A 17,140-nucleotide genomic window follows, 5' to 3' on the forward strand; every position below is an offset into this window, starting at 1 on the left:
TACGAACTGCCACACCTCCTGGGGTGCCTGGGTGGCTCAGTGGGTTAAAGCCTCTGCCTTCGGCTCAGGTCATGGTCTCAGGGTCCCGGGATGGAGCCCAGCGTCGGGCTCTCTGCTCAGTGGGGAGCCTGCTTCCCTTCCTCTCTCTCTGCCTGCCTCCCTGCCTACTTGTGATTTCTGTCTGTCAAATAAATAAATAAAATCTTAAAAAAAAAAAAAAAGAATGGCCACACCTTCCGCCACATTAATTAAGCTCTCTGAAAAGCTGAGGGTGCAGACAAAGATGTTACGAAGACATTGCCCACACCTCTTAAAAGATGAGTGATGAAGAAGTACACACCCCAGTCAGATTTTGACTTTTAAGATTTACTTATTTAAGAGAGAGAGAGAGAGTGAGAGAGAGCAGGGGGAGGGGGATAGGAAGAGGGAGATAATCAGACTCCCTGCTGAGCGGGGAGCCCGACCTCAGAACCCTGAGATCATGACCTGAGCCGAAACCAAGAGTCGGACGTTCAACTGACTGAGTCCCAGATTTTTACTTTTGAAGGGGCCTCCATGAAAAGCAAATGTCTTCCAGGACTTGTATCTCGGAGAACGAAGAAGGAACCCCCAAAGGTGTAAGTCTGCAAAGGGCTGACTGGCTGGGAGGCTGGCTGTTAAGTGCCATTGGAGATTTAAGGTCATAGGATAGTCATTATTTTTGTTAATGCTCTAGTTACAAAATTCTGTAAGTTTCGAGTGCTCTGCTACTCACTCTCTTGTTCCCTTATGTCCCCTATGTTTTGCATGGAAAGAAGGTCTGGCAGAAGGTGAGGTCTTTCCGGACTGCGTTGACCACCTTAAAGCTGAACTTACTCCACCCTCACCTTGTTGGTCTGCTCACATGTCAAGAGGCAACAGTATTCAAGTGTAGCGGTCATGGCTGTCTCGAGTTCCCTGCGCTTGTTGGTTGGTAACCTAGAAATGCAGTTCTTAAATGAAAGCTTGTTAGGATTTCATCTTAAATGTCTTCCAATATTATGCTGCTGCTAAAAATGCAATTCTGAAGACTAAGCCAAAACACACCCCAAAATATTTATGCTATATCACATTCATTAACAAGAGAAGAATCCAAACATACACACTAAAAACATAACCATGTTAAAAAAAAAAAAATACAAGCAGGTGGGAGGTAACAACTAAAAACAAAAACTGCACTTGAGTAGTGGTGACTTTAAGAATAAAATACCTTAGTTTTTACATTTAGCTTTTTCAATTAAGCAAATGAAATTTTTGTTTGTTTTGCCTGGAATTTATTATCAGTTGGTAAAAGTTTGCAGGGAAACATTTTGTATCCACAAAATGACAGATTAACAAATGTAGCTGAACGCCCCAGCAACACCACTGTTTTGTTTTTTTTTTTCCAAGAGAAATATTTTAATGTTAGCAGGCCATGCAAAAAAGTAGCAATCAAGTGTTGGCTGAATACTCATGAATATTTTCTGACTTAATTTTTGAACAACCAACATAAAATGAGCCATTTGTTTCACACGATGTGCTAGAAACATCTTAGGGGTCTTCAAGGACCAGGGAATCATGCTGGGCTCCTAATGACAGGGGCGTCTGGTTAAAAGCCATCGCTCTACAACAAGGTGCTCTCCTACACGTGAAGCAGCTGTCAGGCTTTACTGGGCCACCAACCAAGGTCATGCCCTTGCCTCTGCCTCATCTACCGAGGCACAAAGAAGCAGGGTTATAATAAGGTTCCTGGCCAAATAGCCTGGCTTTCTGGAATAAAAATTCCCACAAACTGCTCACACATCAAAGTTATCAAGTAGCTAATGGACATGAAAGCTTTATAGCAAATAAAACACATATGCATCCCGGACATTTCCTTAAAAGGAAATAACACAGTGGAGGGGAACAAAAGGAGAGTGAAGACTGCTTGAGCAGATACCAGTTTATTCGACATAGTGCATGATTCAGAGCATCTGATATTCCACAATCAACAAGATTTCCTACTTCCCTATTATAAAATCCTGGACACCCTGAAGAGAGTTCATTCAAGGTTCTTGTTCCTCTTCTCCATCTAGAATTAAACAGGTTTCTTCGTGTAGTACACATTTCACATTCACTGAAGGCTTTGGGGAGAGGGGGGTGAAGGGCTTCTAACCACCCCCCCAGACCAAAGGCACTTAATGTTAAAAGATAAAGCACAGTAGAGTCACCCCACAGACATTCCTGTGTTCAGTGCTGAACTTGAGCACAGCACCAGGGGCCCATGTGGGATTCATCCTGGACAATGTAAAAGACACCGATTTCCTTGAAAACACAAAGTGCAGTATGAATATAAAGACTCATCACCACCACCTTTTCCACCATCCCATCCTTTTCTCAAAAGAATACATAAGGGACCTCTTATTTTACATGATTAGTATCACCCAAGTTCACACATGGAAAAAAATAGCTAAAAAAATCATCTGTCATAAACTCTTACTATGAAACCACAATAGACTCTGATATACGCATAGACTCTGTGAGCTGGAGAAGGCCTCCGAGGTCATGCCGCGCATCCCCTCACTGGATAGAGGAGGTCACCGAGGCTCCAGAAGGTCAAGTGTGGGACCCTGAGGTCTAGCCCCGGTGGCACAGCCTGGGAAGAACACATGCCTTCCAAAGTTTCGCTCAGGATCTCCTCCACCCACTTCCCCTTTCAAAGACTCTCCACAGTAAGCACAGCGATGATCTCCAGAAATGCGCCACACAATAAAGCACGCGGGCTGACGCAGGTCAGCGATTTGGTCTCGCAAAGCGGTTCCTTTGGCCACCGGGCGGGTATGAAACCCACCTCAGAGAGGGAATTCTTCACTCGAGGTCGTTCAGCATTCTGAGGAAAGCCGAGTACAGGTCAGACACAACATCTTGGATTTGGGAAGGCTCATCTCGGCTCTTAGCCCATGGTGGGCTGACGGTCAGCGGCACAGCGGAACCCCAGGTTGGAAGCCGAGCTGTCCGGCGTGTTCTGGCTCCGAGCAGCACAGCGGTACCTGTAGCAGTAGGACTGGCCAGAGACAGAGAGAAAGGTGAGTGTTCTCAGACTCGTGAAAGGTTCTCAACTGTCAGATTCATGCTATACCCAAGCAGAAGCTCCAGGGAAGGCATGACCACCGGGAGACAGCACCCTCCTGCCGCAAAACACCCAGTCAGCACATATGTTTTGGAAAGGGCCGCACATTCAGGGTTCACCACATAAAATCCAATGTTTACCTTAGAAACTATGGTGTAAAGATGTTGGTGCCAGCATTATTTAGAACAGTAAAGAAAACCCATGTAAGAAGCAATGACTACAGAAGTTATGCTCATCTACATGTGAGACTACTAAGCAACCCTTAAAAGCCATGTTTTTATGTAATACTTAATGACACAGGAAATTCTCATGATTCACTGTTAAATGAAAAGTCAGAATACAAAACTGTGTGTGTGGTGTGATCGCAAGCTATATAATTACATCTGTCAAAGAAAAAAAGACTGCAGATTCAAAATGCACAATGCAAACAATAGTTACATCTGAGCAATGGAGTTTCAAATTTCCTATGATAAGTATATATTACTTTCCTAATTTGAAAAGATATTTTTACATTTAGAGTACATGACATTAAACCAAGTAATAAAGCTAAATAGCAATTGAGAAAATATTAATTATGAACAACATTAAGATATTATTTAATATTCAACAGAGGAGCAAAATTAAACAGCAAGCCTAGGAACATAAAGAGTAGAAAAGGCTGTGAAAAACATTTTTTGAAATATGTTAGTTTGAGGGGAGGGCGCCTGGGTGGCTCAGGCGGTTAAGCATCTGACTCTCACTCAGGTCACAATCTCAGGGTCCTGGGATCAAGCCCCACATCGGGCTCCTGGCTCAGCGCGGAGTCTACTTCTCCCTTTCCAGCTGCCCCTCCCCTTCTTTAGAGACTCTCCCTCAAATAAATAAAATCTTAAAAAAAAAAAAAAAAAGAAATACATTGCTCCTGGATTAGCTATAAAGCTATACATTACTGTATGGGAGATGTTTTATTTTCTAGGAGCAGAGAATCCGTGTGAGCACAAACACACACAGACATTGAGCACCTAGCACACGCTAGGTGTGATGGGATGTGAGGCACTGCAGGTGTTATTTCATTGAATCAGAACAGCCCAGAGGAATTAAAGGGGTTATCCAAGATGACACAGTTGTTGAGGGAAGTGGAATTCGAGCCCAGCTCTGTCTGGCAGAGCGCTTGCCTCTGTAGCAATGTTCTATACTCCTAGACAGAAAGACAGCGCATCTCGTGCTTCTTTCTCAACCCCAATACATCTGTCCTGCAGGGACATGCCTACTTGTCCGGGTAAGAAAGCAAGACTTACCACTGGCCCCTGAGTAGATATTCAGTGAATAACCACAGATTACTGAATTTACATCAAAACTTGCCATATTCCCAAAACAACCACACATGGAACTCTTCTATCCTAGGATGGTACTTTGACACAAAATAACAGAGAATGAAAATAAAGTAGTTACCCAGTGTAGCATGAGCATTAATGTTGAGATGACCCAGTGAAACTAAAGTCCCTGTTAAGGCGGTTAAAGAAACTTCACGTAGAGTAACTTTGGGACTCATGAAGGAGAGATCTTTTGTGGAGGGGAAAATAGGTCTGTCTGAAAGAGGCTGTTTTTATTTTTCCTTAATTCTTATTCTTTTTCTCACAGAAGTTGAGTGTTTCTAATATTCATAGAAATTATCTCTAAAACTGCCACAGAAATTGTCTGGAGTACATCCACCATAAAAAGAAGACATAGTGGTTTGTCTTCCATAGATAGTGAAACAATAGCAGCCAATTTTCTCATTTTCCCTGTGGCCAGTGAGGAATATAACATTATCACTATTCAGGCAGAGGAAGATGAATAAAAAGTAGGCCTGAAATAATGAAAAAAACTGATGGCATCTGCTACACGACCGGTGCCTGCCGTGCAATGGAAGCCCTAAAATGACTAGAGGTCATCCCACAGGAGGACGCAGCAGCCTCATCCCAGAGGCGCCTGGGCGGTGCAGTCGGTTAAGCATCCGGCTCTTGGTGTCCGGGCAGATCAAGATCTCGTGGGTTGGGGGATCTACTCTTACATCAGCCTCCATGCTCAGCAGGGAGTCTGCTTGAGATTCTCGCCCTCTGCCCCTCCCCCAACTCATGTACTCACACATTCTCTCTCAAATAAATAAATCTTAAAAAAAAAAAAAAAGAAGAAGAAGAAGAAAAGACGAAGCAAAAGCAGCAACAGCCACCTCGTTCCACATGGACCCAACTCACCCAGATGCTGTGAAGCAATAGTGCTTTGGTATTTCCAGCCAAGAATGCCAGTGGATAATCCAGGGCCCCATGCTACCAAGTGTGCATAGTGAATTCTATACTGGAGCAAAAATCGAGTTCACGGGCAGGCAAGCATCCAGACATGGACATTCTTGTTCCATAACTGTACCACACATGACAAAAAACAAGCATCTCCTGATTGCCTGCTGTGCACGTCCATAGAGGAAGCCTGAGGGCGGGCATGGTCCTGTCTGCTGGACATCACAGGCTGGCTGATAGGACAATGACAACACATCAGACAGCTATGAAACATGCTAGGGTTAAACGATTCTGAGGTTTTTATTAACTCAGGTAAAGGAATGGTCCCTTGTAGAAGGTCAAAGTCTTTAGGAAAGACTTTGGAAAGACTTACAGAAGGCAAATCTTGGCCATAGCTGGATTTACAGGATTATGGCAGTGGTCTTCGGACTTGAATAGCCTGAACAGCTTACGAACCTACTCCTCCGCCACACACCCAAGGATTCTGACTGTCAATCCGGTGTGCAGTCCAAGAATCCACATTTCTAACAAGCTTCTAGGTGCTGCTGATGCTATGGGACCCAAGAGCTGCAGTTTGGGTAGAACTCACTTATAGAATTTAGAAAGGAAGAAAGAAGGTATATTAAGGAGAGAAAACAATGACATCAGAGGCATGAAAATGGGAAAACTCAGGCAAGTTAAGGGAATAGGAAGGCCACAGCCTGATCTTGTCAGAGCGCAGTTTATTTATTCATTAAATATTCGAGATGTTACAACATGCTAGACGCTATTCTGGGTATGAGGGATAAAAGGTAGAACAAGACAGAAAATCCACCTGTCATCAGAAAGCTTACATTCAACAGGGATTAGTCAGAGAACAAATAAACCAATAAATTCAAGATTGTTTCTGGGAGTGGTCATCTTGGAAGAAAGTAAAATGGGGAGAGGAAGTGGGAGTGAGTATGTGGCCACTTTAGACAAGGCAGCCTAGAAAGGCCTCTCTGAGGTGGTGCCAGGCGAGTTGCCCAAAGATTTAGAGAACAGTAATCCCAGGCAAGAGTAATCACTGTACAAAGACAGTAAATGATAAAAAGCAGGAAACATGGGTAGATAAAATAGGATGGTGTTACATTACAGGCAATCTTCTCAACAGAAAGAATTTGGGCTTCATACAAATGGAAATCGTGACAACCATTGAGCTAATTTACTCACCAGGAAGAGCAAAATCCAAGACTCTTCAGCTATTTAACCTTAGGCAAAGCCTTTCTGAATCTATTTTCCTGTTGATGAAATGGGGCTATTAATGAAATAATGTCAAAATGCTTCATCTTATCTTTACATTAAAAAAGTAAAGCATTGGGGCGCCTGGGCGGCTCAGTGGGTTAAAACCTCTGCCTTCGGCTCAGGTCATGATCCCAGGGTCCTGGGATCGAGCTGTGCATCGGGCTCTCTGCTCAGCAGGGAGCCTGCTTCCGTTCCTCTCTCTGCCTGCCTCTCTGCCTACTTGTGATCTGTCAAATAAATAAATAAAATCTTAAAAAAAAAAAAAAGGTAAAGCACTGGCCACGTGGAAGTTATTGTAACTGTTACTTTATAATGAACACAACAGGGGCAACTGGGTAGCTCAGTCAGTTAAGCCTCTGTCTTTCAGCTCAAGTCATGATCGAAAGGTCCTGGGATCAAGCCCCACGTCGTCGGGCTCCCTGCTCAGTGGGGAGTCTGCTTTTCCCTCTCCTTCTGCCCTTCTCGTTGCTTGTGTGCTCTCTCTCTCTCTCTTTCAAATAAATAAAAGGAATCTTCAAAAATATATAATGAACACAACACTCTTAATTATAGAAACTAACGTTGACTGTCTTACTGACATTTTAGGGTTAATCTGCTTCCTCACTAAAACAATAGCATTAGCCAGCTTCCCCACAGGTCTTAAATAACTTCTGTTGGAAAGATAACACTGCCAGTATCTGAATGTGGATTTACAGCTGACCCTTGAACAACATGGGTCTGAACTGCACTAGGTCCATTTACATGCATTTTTTTAAAAAGATACAGTAAAGCACTGTAACTGTATTTCCTCTTCTCCTTATAATTTTAACACCTTCTTTTCTCTAGCTTACTTTATTATAAGAATACAGTATATAATACATATAACATACAGAATACGTGTTAATCAGCTGTTTACGTTGTCGATAAGGTTTACAGTATACAGAAGGTTATCAGAAAAGTTTTGGGAGAATAAAAGTTTTATGTGGATTTCTGATTGCATGGGGAGTTGGTGCCCCAAATACTGCAATGTTCAAGGGCTACCTACACACAGAAGTTATTTGCTACATAAATGGGAAAGATGAGGACTATCTCTGGTAACTAAGGTATAGGACTAAGGTCTTTGTTGGATGGCATATTTCTATATGCAACTTATCTCTCAAATTAAATTAAAAAAAGATTTTAAAATAAGATGCTGCTCGTATGCCACAAAATTCAGGCTGTAACAACTCAGAGAAACGGTGCCCGACTGGAGGACCGTGTTCAGGACTGTGAGGCAGCTGTGACGTAGGACAGTAGGAAAGAGATCCATAACATATAAGAGATTTTTGCCATAGCCATATGTGAATACCATGGCACACAGAAAATAATTCCATCTAGGGGGAGAAAAGAAACAAGAATGCACTAATAAATGTGGGCAAAATACTAAGGACAGTTTACTTAGGAAGCAGGATGAGTGGTTTTTATTATCATTTTTATGCTTATTTATTTTCTGATTTTTACACACTGAATTTTTTTTGTAAAATAATAAAAGCTTAAAATCAGTGACAACAAAAACAGCTATTCCTTTATGAGATCACAGACCCTAAAACCTTCCATTAGCATAAATGACTGTGTAGAACTAAACCCTAAAAAGCAAGTCTCACCATGAGTTAAAAGGTGGGAGGTCAGGACCACCATAAAAGAGTCAATTCACATCATCATTCCATTTCAATTAGCAATAATCGCGCCTCGGATAAACCTCATTGGCTACGATACTGCCACTGCGCAAAGCTTATCATCATTCCATTTCAAATGAACTCTTTCACTCAGCAAACATTTATTAATAAGTAGTTCATTTTCAATTCCAATAATGGGCAACTAATAGAACACATAGTTAAAAAGGTAAATGGCCTGATTTTAAATGTCCTCATTGCTTTTTCTTTTTTTCCAGCTCTACTTTTAGTACCCAAAATGGTTACTAATGATGTTAGGTCTTTGAGTGGCTAAAATATGGGTCATTTTACTAATTAAGAACAAGGATAGTGGGAAGGGCCCATTTTAGCCCTTTTTCATCAAAATGGATAATTACTATATGAAACTGATCTCAATAACTTCACTAAGAAAGTGATCCTGGACTCAGGAACAATCCATTTAAGATAATGACTTACCAGCCTTGGGGCTCTGAAGTCAAGTGGGACAGCGAGATAGTTTTTATGAGAAGAAGACTTCCAGGGATAAAGGGAAGTTTTAAGGAAAGTGTAGCTCATTGCGAAAAAAAATCATTATATAAAATCACACAGCAGAACCCGGGGTTCTCAATTTCACACCCATTGCTCTTGCTATTGACACTAGATCAATTTCTTTCTTAGTAATCTTGGTGTAAAGTGGAAGGAAGGTGAGTATTTCCTTCATGTTATAGGTTGGGTTAAAGATCCCACAGGGATTAGTCTAACAGTATTCAAGAACAACAGCTAGTATTTCTTGAGTATTTACTGTACGAAATGTTCTAAGAAATTCACATGTATTAATTCATTTAATCCTCCCAATAATTATCTGAGATAAGTATTAGCATCTGCACTGTATACATACAAAAAAACTGAGGCACAGAGATGATGCTAATAGTGTGGCTAGGGTCACCTTCTATAGGCAGTGGATCCACGATTACAGCTTTTTCGATCCCATTTAAGAGTCTGGGCCCTTAACCCAACGCCATGTTGTCACACAGTTTTTCTTTCTGTGCCCTCTTCTCATTATCGAAGCCATACTTTGGATGGACTTTAAACAAGTTACAAATAACCATCAGAACTTAGTTAGTCATGCAAGCTAGCCCTGGTCCATGATCAAAAGTTAAGTCACCTTCTAGCAAGGTGATTTTTTTCAAAAATGAATTACATTTTTTCCTTTATATAGATTTCCTTTCTTTTACTGATTTTTGCCTATGCCATTTAAGAATCATTTCAAGGATTCTGCCTCTCTAGTTAGTTCATTAGTTGACTCCTTATTAAAAAAAACGGAAATACCACCCTGATGTTAAATACCTACACCATCTACAACTAGCTTGATGAAGATCCTAGAGCTAATGTTTTTTTCTGGAAAATCCCATGGATCCCACTGTTTTATTACTCTGCTATTCTCTCTTCTGGAATACTCTCTTCATCACTCTGAGCATGACTAAATTACTTATCTTTCAAGCACATTAAGAAAAGCTAAAGATGCATAATGTAAGCTCTAAATGAACCCCGAAAAATTTAAAACAAAGAGTTTTAGATAATAAGCCAAAGGACAGAAAATGGAGTGATAAAAGATGCTTAACTAAAGAAGTGAGAGAAAAGGAAACAAAGAACAGATGAGACAAAAAAGACAACAAATATCGAGATGTCAAATTTAAACTCAGCGATATCAATAACCACATTAAGTGTATATGGTACAAATAGCCAATGAAAAGGCAGAGATTATGCCAATAAATTCAACAACTCAGTTGAAATGAACAAATTCCTTAAAAGACACAAACTCCCAGAGCTTAATCAAGAAGAAAGAGATATTTGCATAAGCCTGTAACTAAATTAAACTTATGGTTACCATTCTACTCCTAAATGGTTTCCTTGGGGGAATTCTACCAAGCATTTAAGTACGAAATACTGCTAATTCTACATGAACTGTTCCAGAAAATTCAAGATGAGGGAATATTTCCCAATTCAATATCTAAACACAGCAATACAATGATACCAAAACTAGACAAGAAAACAACAGACCAATATCCATCATGAGTGTATATGCAAAAATGCTCAATATTTTAACAAACTGAATCCAAAACGTATAAAAAGGTTAATACATAATAACTAAGCAAGCACAGTCTAGGAAGGCAAAGATGGTTTAACATTTGAAAACTGAAAATCTATGAGTGTAATTTACCATATTGACAGACTGAAAAAGAAAAACCATATAAACATCTCAATAGCTGCAGAAAAGGCATCCAGCAAATTTACATCCATTTCTGATAAAACTCACAAAAAGCTAGGAATAGAAGGAAACTTCCTTGGACTTACAAAGAACATCTCCAAAAACACTACAGCTATTATATTTAATTTTTAAAAAATGTTTAACCCCTTATGATAAAAAATGAGGTAAGAATGTCTGTTCTTACCATTCATATTCAATACTATATTTGGAGGTTCTAGCCAATGCAATAGAGCAAGAAAAAGTAATTAAAAAGATTTTAAAGGAAGTAGAATTGTCTATATTCACAGATGCTATAACCACTAATGTAGAAAAACCAAAAGAATCTACAAAAACATTACTAGTATAGCTGTTTACAAAGGTCGCAGAACACAAGATAAGCCAATTAGATCATGTAAATGTATTTATTAATAACATATATTAGGTTAAAAGATATTTTAAAAGAATAAGCTGGAAGCTTATGAAAATACAGATTTAAAATAAGCAAAAAATATGAAATGTTAAAGTAAACATGTTCATATGCACAACAATGGAATACTTATAGTGTTCATGCTTAAAATGCTTTTTATAAGCATCATTTTCTCTCTTTTCTTGAGGAAAATTCTTCTGGTCCTCAAATCTTACAGAATAAATGGATTCTCAATTTTTAAAAGTGCCATATGTCAGAAACACAACTGGTGGTAATTAAGGTTGTGATATACTATTTTGCAAAAAGAAATTTACCTGTTTTTCACAGAAGTCTATTTCCCTAGCGAAAGAATTCAGATACACTTGTAGTAACAGACTGAATGAAAGAAAAATACCAGAGACTAAAGACTGATATGTATGTGAACATTTAAAAGTGCTGGGATGGGGAACCTGGGTGGCTCAGTCGTTAAGCGTCTGCCTTCGGCTCAGGTCATGATCCCGGGGTCCTGGGATCGAGGCCCACAATGGGCTCCCTGCTCAGCAGGAGGCCTCCTTCTCCCTCTCTCACTCCCCCTGCTTGTGTTCCCTCTCTGTCTGTCAAATAAATAAATAAAATCTTAAAAAAAAAACAAAAAAAAAAACCTTTAAAAGTACCAGGATAACCTAGGGTAATGCTTTTTTTTTTTTTTTTTTAAATATTTTATTTATTTGACAGAGAGAAATCACAACTAGGCAGAGAGGCAGGCAGAGAGAGAGGAGGAAGCAGGCTCCCTGTTGAGCAGAGAGCCCGATGTGGGGCTCGATCCCAGGACCCTGGGATCATGACCTGAGCCGAAGGCAGAGGCTTTAACCCACTGAGCCACCCAGGAGCCCCTAGGGCAACGCTTTTAATTTCAAATTAAAATTAGAATTGTAAAGATAAATTTGCCTACATCTTATCATAAATGTGGATGTAAAGCAGAAAGTAAACTCAAATATGAACTTCCACTTAAATAACTGGATTAAAAAAAAATTTTATAGATTTTATTTATTGGGGTGCGCCCCTTGTGATCTCTGTCTGTCAAATAAATAAAATCTTTTTTAAAAAAGTAGGCAGAGTGGCAGGCAGAGAGAGGGAAGGGGAAGCAGGCTCCCGGCCAAGCAGAGAGCCCAATGCAGGGCTCCATCCCAGTATCCTGGGATCATGACCTGAGCAGAAGGCAGAGGCTTTAACCCACTGAACCACCCAGGCACCCCTGGATTAAAATTTTTAAGAAATGCAGAAGACACACACATTATCTACAGAGATTCTCTTTAGACCATTGGTTTCCAATTTTTGCAGTATATTTTCATCCCCGAGACCCTTAATACTGTGATGCCCAGGCCACACTCCAGAGAAATCAAAATGAGATGAGGGGGGAATAGGCACTGGTCTTTTATACAGATCCCAGATTCTAATGTGCAATAAAGTTTGAAAATCACTGTCTTAAGGTAAAATTTGATAACACACCCACTGTCAAATTAGTCACTTAATTTGAAGCCCCTATAGGTTGTTTCAAGTCTCTAACTGCCTGATCTAACTGAATTACCATGGAAAACTTCTTGTAATAACCATCTGCAAAATGCCATCTTTGCATAGGGATAGAAAGAAGCTGAAGTGTTGGAGATACTAAAAATACATGATTTAAAGAAAAAAGGGAGAGGTGGTACTCAATTTCCAAACTCCTCAAAAATTTTACTCATGAAACACCAACTCACACTGATTACCCAAGAACAACCAGTTCTGACACTGAAATCAGCCCAAAGAGCAGACACACTCTTGAGACTGATGCTTATTTCATAAGCCACATACATTATACCTAGAACATTTGTGATGTTTCTATCCGAGTATACCATAATCCACCCTCCTCTTCCAACTCTCACCTTAATCTCAACAGAGGTTCCCGAAATTTACAGAAATCTCAAATAAATGAAGGGTGTACTTCCAGACAGACTTGATGGAAAGAGTATACAGCCACCCTGGTTCATGGGAAAATAAAGGTCTCTCAAAGGGTCAAGATTTAACAGATGGAAATTGGTTAACAAGAGATCATTCACAACCTCTGCTTCTTTTCCCCATATCCAAATCTGAAAAGAGGTTTTTTGTTTTGTTTTGTTTTGTTTACTTTGATGAGGGTAGGTATGTATTAGCAGAAATGAATGCGGGGTATTTTAGGGCTAATGTTTACACTGGAGTTTAATGCAGTTTAATGACTTGACTTACCTTATGGCACATGTAGGATCCACCTTTCTTCACCCGGTCTTTTCCAGAAGGGGGGCCTTTCTGTGGATGAAGAGGATGCATCAGTCCAGAAAGCACAGATGTTCCTCATCGACTGGCAGAATTCGTTTTAGTCCAACTAGTTCTTTCATATCTGCCTCAACGCTCCCCATGTTTTTCTGCCCCTCGGCCCTGAATCTGCACCAGTGCACCCTTCCAAATGCCCGCCTCTCCAAATCTTACCCAGGCTATATGGTCCGCCTCAGGTTTCCACTTTGGTGAAATCTTTGAGACTACAGCAACAATCCCCCTTCTAAACCCGGTAATAGCATTTCTCACCTCGATGACTAATAAGCTGCTTGGCAGCATCTCTGATATCACCTTCTCTCGCTGATAAGCGAGTTTATGCTGCATCACAACTGGCTCGTATAAGTGGACTGGCTCATCTTCAGAATTATGTTTTTGTAATCCCCCTGTGCAGCACCTAACAAACCCTTTGTTGACTGAAGGATTTTGCTTTTTATCTTTAAAAAAAAATGGGGGTCAGGTTGATTGAGGTATAATGTACATACAATGAACTTTCATCTTTTTAATCCTTTTTAAATGCACACATCTGATGAGCTTTGACAAATGTATAGGCATGTAACCACTACCACAATCAAGATACAGAATACAGTTTATCCTTTTCAAAACAAGTTACGTAGTGCTGCTATGAACCAAGCGTGGATGCGAATATTAACCCATGTAATCTCCATAACTCCCTTTTTTTTAAAAGATTTTATTTGTAAGTAATCTCCACATCCAGCATGGGGTCTGAACTCACAGCCCCGAGATCAGGAGTCACATGCTCCGCCCACTGAGCCAGCCTGGCGCCCCTCTCCATACCAAGTTCTGAGGTAAGATAAGCAAGTGGCAGAATAAGGATTCACACCCAGGCAGTTTGGCTCCAGTCCATTATGCTACCCGTTTAGACCAGGAATGTAGGAAATTGGGCAACGCCGACAAGGGGACAAGAAGCAATCATGGCTACCACCGTAATGGAAACTGAACCTGAAACAGGCAACCAAGACGCAAGACTCTTTTTTCTTGGGAGGGCTTTCGATAAAAGTGCACTGGAAATGAACATCCTAAAACTTTAGTTGCCAGCATAAGGGCCTCAACATCAGATGAGTCATGCAAAGAACATCTGAGAAGTACCAACAGCCTCCTACAAACCAGAGCCACATATGGCAAGTTTGGGGGCTTACAAGGACTTTTTTTTTTTTTTGCTTTTCCTTTGTTAGGCAAAAAGTCAATTAATCATGCAGCTGCCTGCTTTTTGTCTCCTGAAAATGAGACAAGTTCGAACAATGCCGCCTATCTTAGTTGTCTTTTTCTTGTCAACTACCTAGAGTCAAGGGCTCAGACTAAGTGGCAGAGCCGTGTTTTCTCCAAGCCTGGCGAACATACTGACCTGCAAATGTCAACTATGTGGGCAGAAGTTCATGTTTTCCAAGCACTTCCAGGTCTTTAGAAAGGGTCACAGGCCACGCCACTGGCTATTCTTCATTCCACGGCAGGGCCCCCGTATTTCCATGGCCTTAAATGCTTAATGCTACACTAATAAACTTTCGGTGGTTAGAAATGGGCAAACTGTAAGTGAGAAAAGCTACCTGCAGAAATAATGACGGCCAGCGCAGCCTTCTTCCCAGGCGTGTCTGGAACCTGACAGACATTGCATCACAATCTTCTCTATTATTCTAGAGAAGTCTGGAGCTGAAAGGAACACACTGCTGTCTGTGGAGCTACCCTACATAATGGCCACTGTCTCCTACCCGAACTTTCTCGCTGAGGAGGTTTTGCCATACACTGCTTCCTTCAGGTGGCTCTCGGTGCACTGGGTGACAATGACCCAAATGACAGCTTAAACTCTGACCGGAGTATCTGATATCATGCAAGATTAAATTCTTCTGTTAAGTTACACCAAAGGACGAGAAGGAGCTGACTTGCCAATAAGAATGAGTGAGAACAAAATCAGTCCCTTTCATCACCGTCTCCGAGGAAGTGAGCCTGCAGTCAAAAAATACAACAGCCATCAAAGGGACACAACCACTAATAAGAGTCATCCTGTATCGACACAACTACAGCAATGAATGCCGGCCTCAACTGAGATGACCGCTCAGACGATTCTTGTAAATAAAACTATTTTTGCCAGAAAACAACACAATGTAGGATTAGCTATGACTGTTTGAAATGCTTACCACTTTGCAAAACCAACCAACCAAAAACAAAACAAAACCCAAAAAAAACCAAACCCGAGACACAGAAAAATTACTAGGAGGGTGTAGCAGTTTGAATAGTGTCCCCCCAAAATTGACGCTCACTTAGGGCCTCAGAATGTGAACTTATTTAGAATCAGAGACTTTGCAAATTGGTAATTTTCATAATTTAGGGTAAGGTAGTATATATCATGGTGAGCCCTAAATACAATGACTGGTGCCCTTGTCACAGGAGGAGAGGACACAGACACCTAGAGGAGGCCATGTGAAGATGGAGGCAGAGACTGGTGTGACACAGCTACCAGCCAAGGGTTCCCAGGACCTGCCAGAAGTTGGGTTCTCTCCTAGAGATGCAAGTGGGAGGACGGTCCTGTTGGAACCTTGATTTCAGCCTTGACTCCAGAATTGTGAGAATAAAGTCTGTTGTTTCAACCACCAAGTGTGTGGTGATTTGTTATAGTAGCCCTAGGACACCAGTACAAAGGGGAAACGTCCTCCTTTCTATTTGTTAAAGAAAGGATCGATACATCAATATTTAAATTATATCTCACGATCAAGTTTGTGAATGCAGGTTAAAAACCACTTAGGAAGCTACCAACGCTAGTGCCTGAGTGCCTCGTATTTCTGCCTCTTACCCTCACAAGAATAGAGGCTGCAGTGTCCCATCACTTCTACTGCCTATATTAAGAATCTAAGTAAAAAACCACACACAGGGACTCCACTCAGAAACTGACAAGGACCCAGGTGACTGTTATCTCCCAAGGGACTACTACCCAGAGCTGCTCTCCTCCCAGATACCAAAATTGTAACATCTCTAATACTTGCAAAGAACAGCAAAACAAACCAAAAAATATGCAAGTTTCTAGGGGTGCCTGGGTGGTTCAGTGGGTTAAAACCTCTGCCTTCGGCTCAGGTCATGATCCCAGGGTCCTGGGATCGAGCCCTGCATTGGGCTCTCTGCTCAGCGGGGAGCCAGCTTCCTCCTCTCTCTCTGCCTGGCTCTCTGCCTACTTGTGATCTCTGTCTGTCAAAAAAATAAATAAAATCTTAAAAAAAAATACGCAAATTTCTAAATGTCTGCCCCAATAATCTCAAAAGGCCAAGAAGCAGCTAAGGTTCTCAGGAAAAGAGATAAAGAAGCAATGCTCTGAATTTAAATGAGGGAAATACACCCTCATTTAAAACACCTCGAAAGGCATAAAAGTTGTCAACAATTAAAAACCCACACAAGAGGGGCGCCTGGATGGTTCAGTGGGTTAGATAGAGCCTTTGCCTTCGGCTCAGGTCATGATCCTGGGGTCCTGGGATCAAGTCCCGCATCGGGCTCTCTGCTTGTCAGGAAGCCTGCTTCCTCCTCTCTCTACCTGCCTCTCTGCCTGCTTGTGATCTCTGTCTGTCAAATAAATAAATAAACTCTTAAAAAAAAAAAAACAACCCACACAAGACATCACAGAACCCTCATCAGTAAGACTGGCTTGCTGAATGAGAAATAAGCCTGCAGGAAGGACGGTGGCCAGCCTGTTCAAAGCTGCAAGGATGAATTTCATAGGAGCATTAACAAAGACATTTTGTGTAGTCAAGAGAGATACTACCCCTCCTCTCCTTTGCACACCCAACATGATGACAAGGAAAGCAAGAGAAGGGAGAGAGAATCTGACTTCCTCAGTCAGCAAAAAGTCAAAAAGTACTGCTGTTA

At 41.1% G+C, this 17,140-nt stretch overlaps 1 protein-coding gene and 1 pseudogene across 1 annotated transcript in view; both read right to left on the reverse strand.

The window, feature by feature from the left end:
• Positions 1–1,924: 1,924 nt before the first annotated feature.
• The window catches only part of SUMF1 (sulfatase modifying factor 1), a 105,899-nt gene continuing 90,683 nt past the window's right edge, over positions 1,925–17,140 (reverse strand). Inside the window, exons 8-9 of the mRNA XM_045989644.1 lie at positions 13,190–13,249; positions 1,925–3,040 (exon numbers count right to left, since the gene is read on the reverse strand). Of these exons, the coding sequence (XP_045845600.1) occupies positions 2,930–3,040; positions 13,190–13,249 (171 nt within the window). The 3' untranslated portion in view covers positions 1,925–2,929. The remainder of the gene's footprint in view (positions 3,041–13,189; positions 13,250–17,140) is intronic.
• LOC123933325 lies at positions 8,187–8,375 on the reverse strand (annotated as a pseudogene).

The sequence above is a fragment of the Meles meles genome, chromosome 20 (genome assembly GCF_922984935.1).
Source record: "Meles meles chromosome 20, mMelMel3.1 paternal haplotype, whole genome shotgun sequence".
In the NCBI taxonomy this organism is placed as follows: domain Eukaryota; kingdom Metazoa; phylum Chordata; class Mammalia; order Carnivora; family Mustelidae; genus Meles; species Meles meles.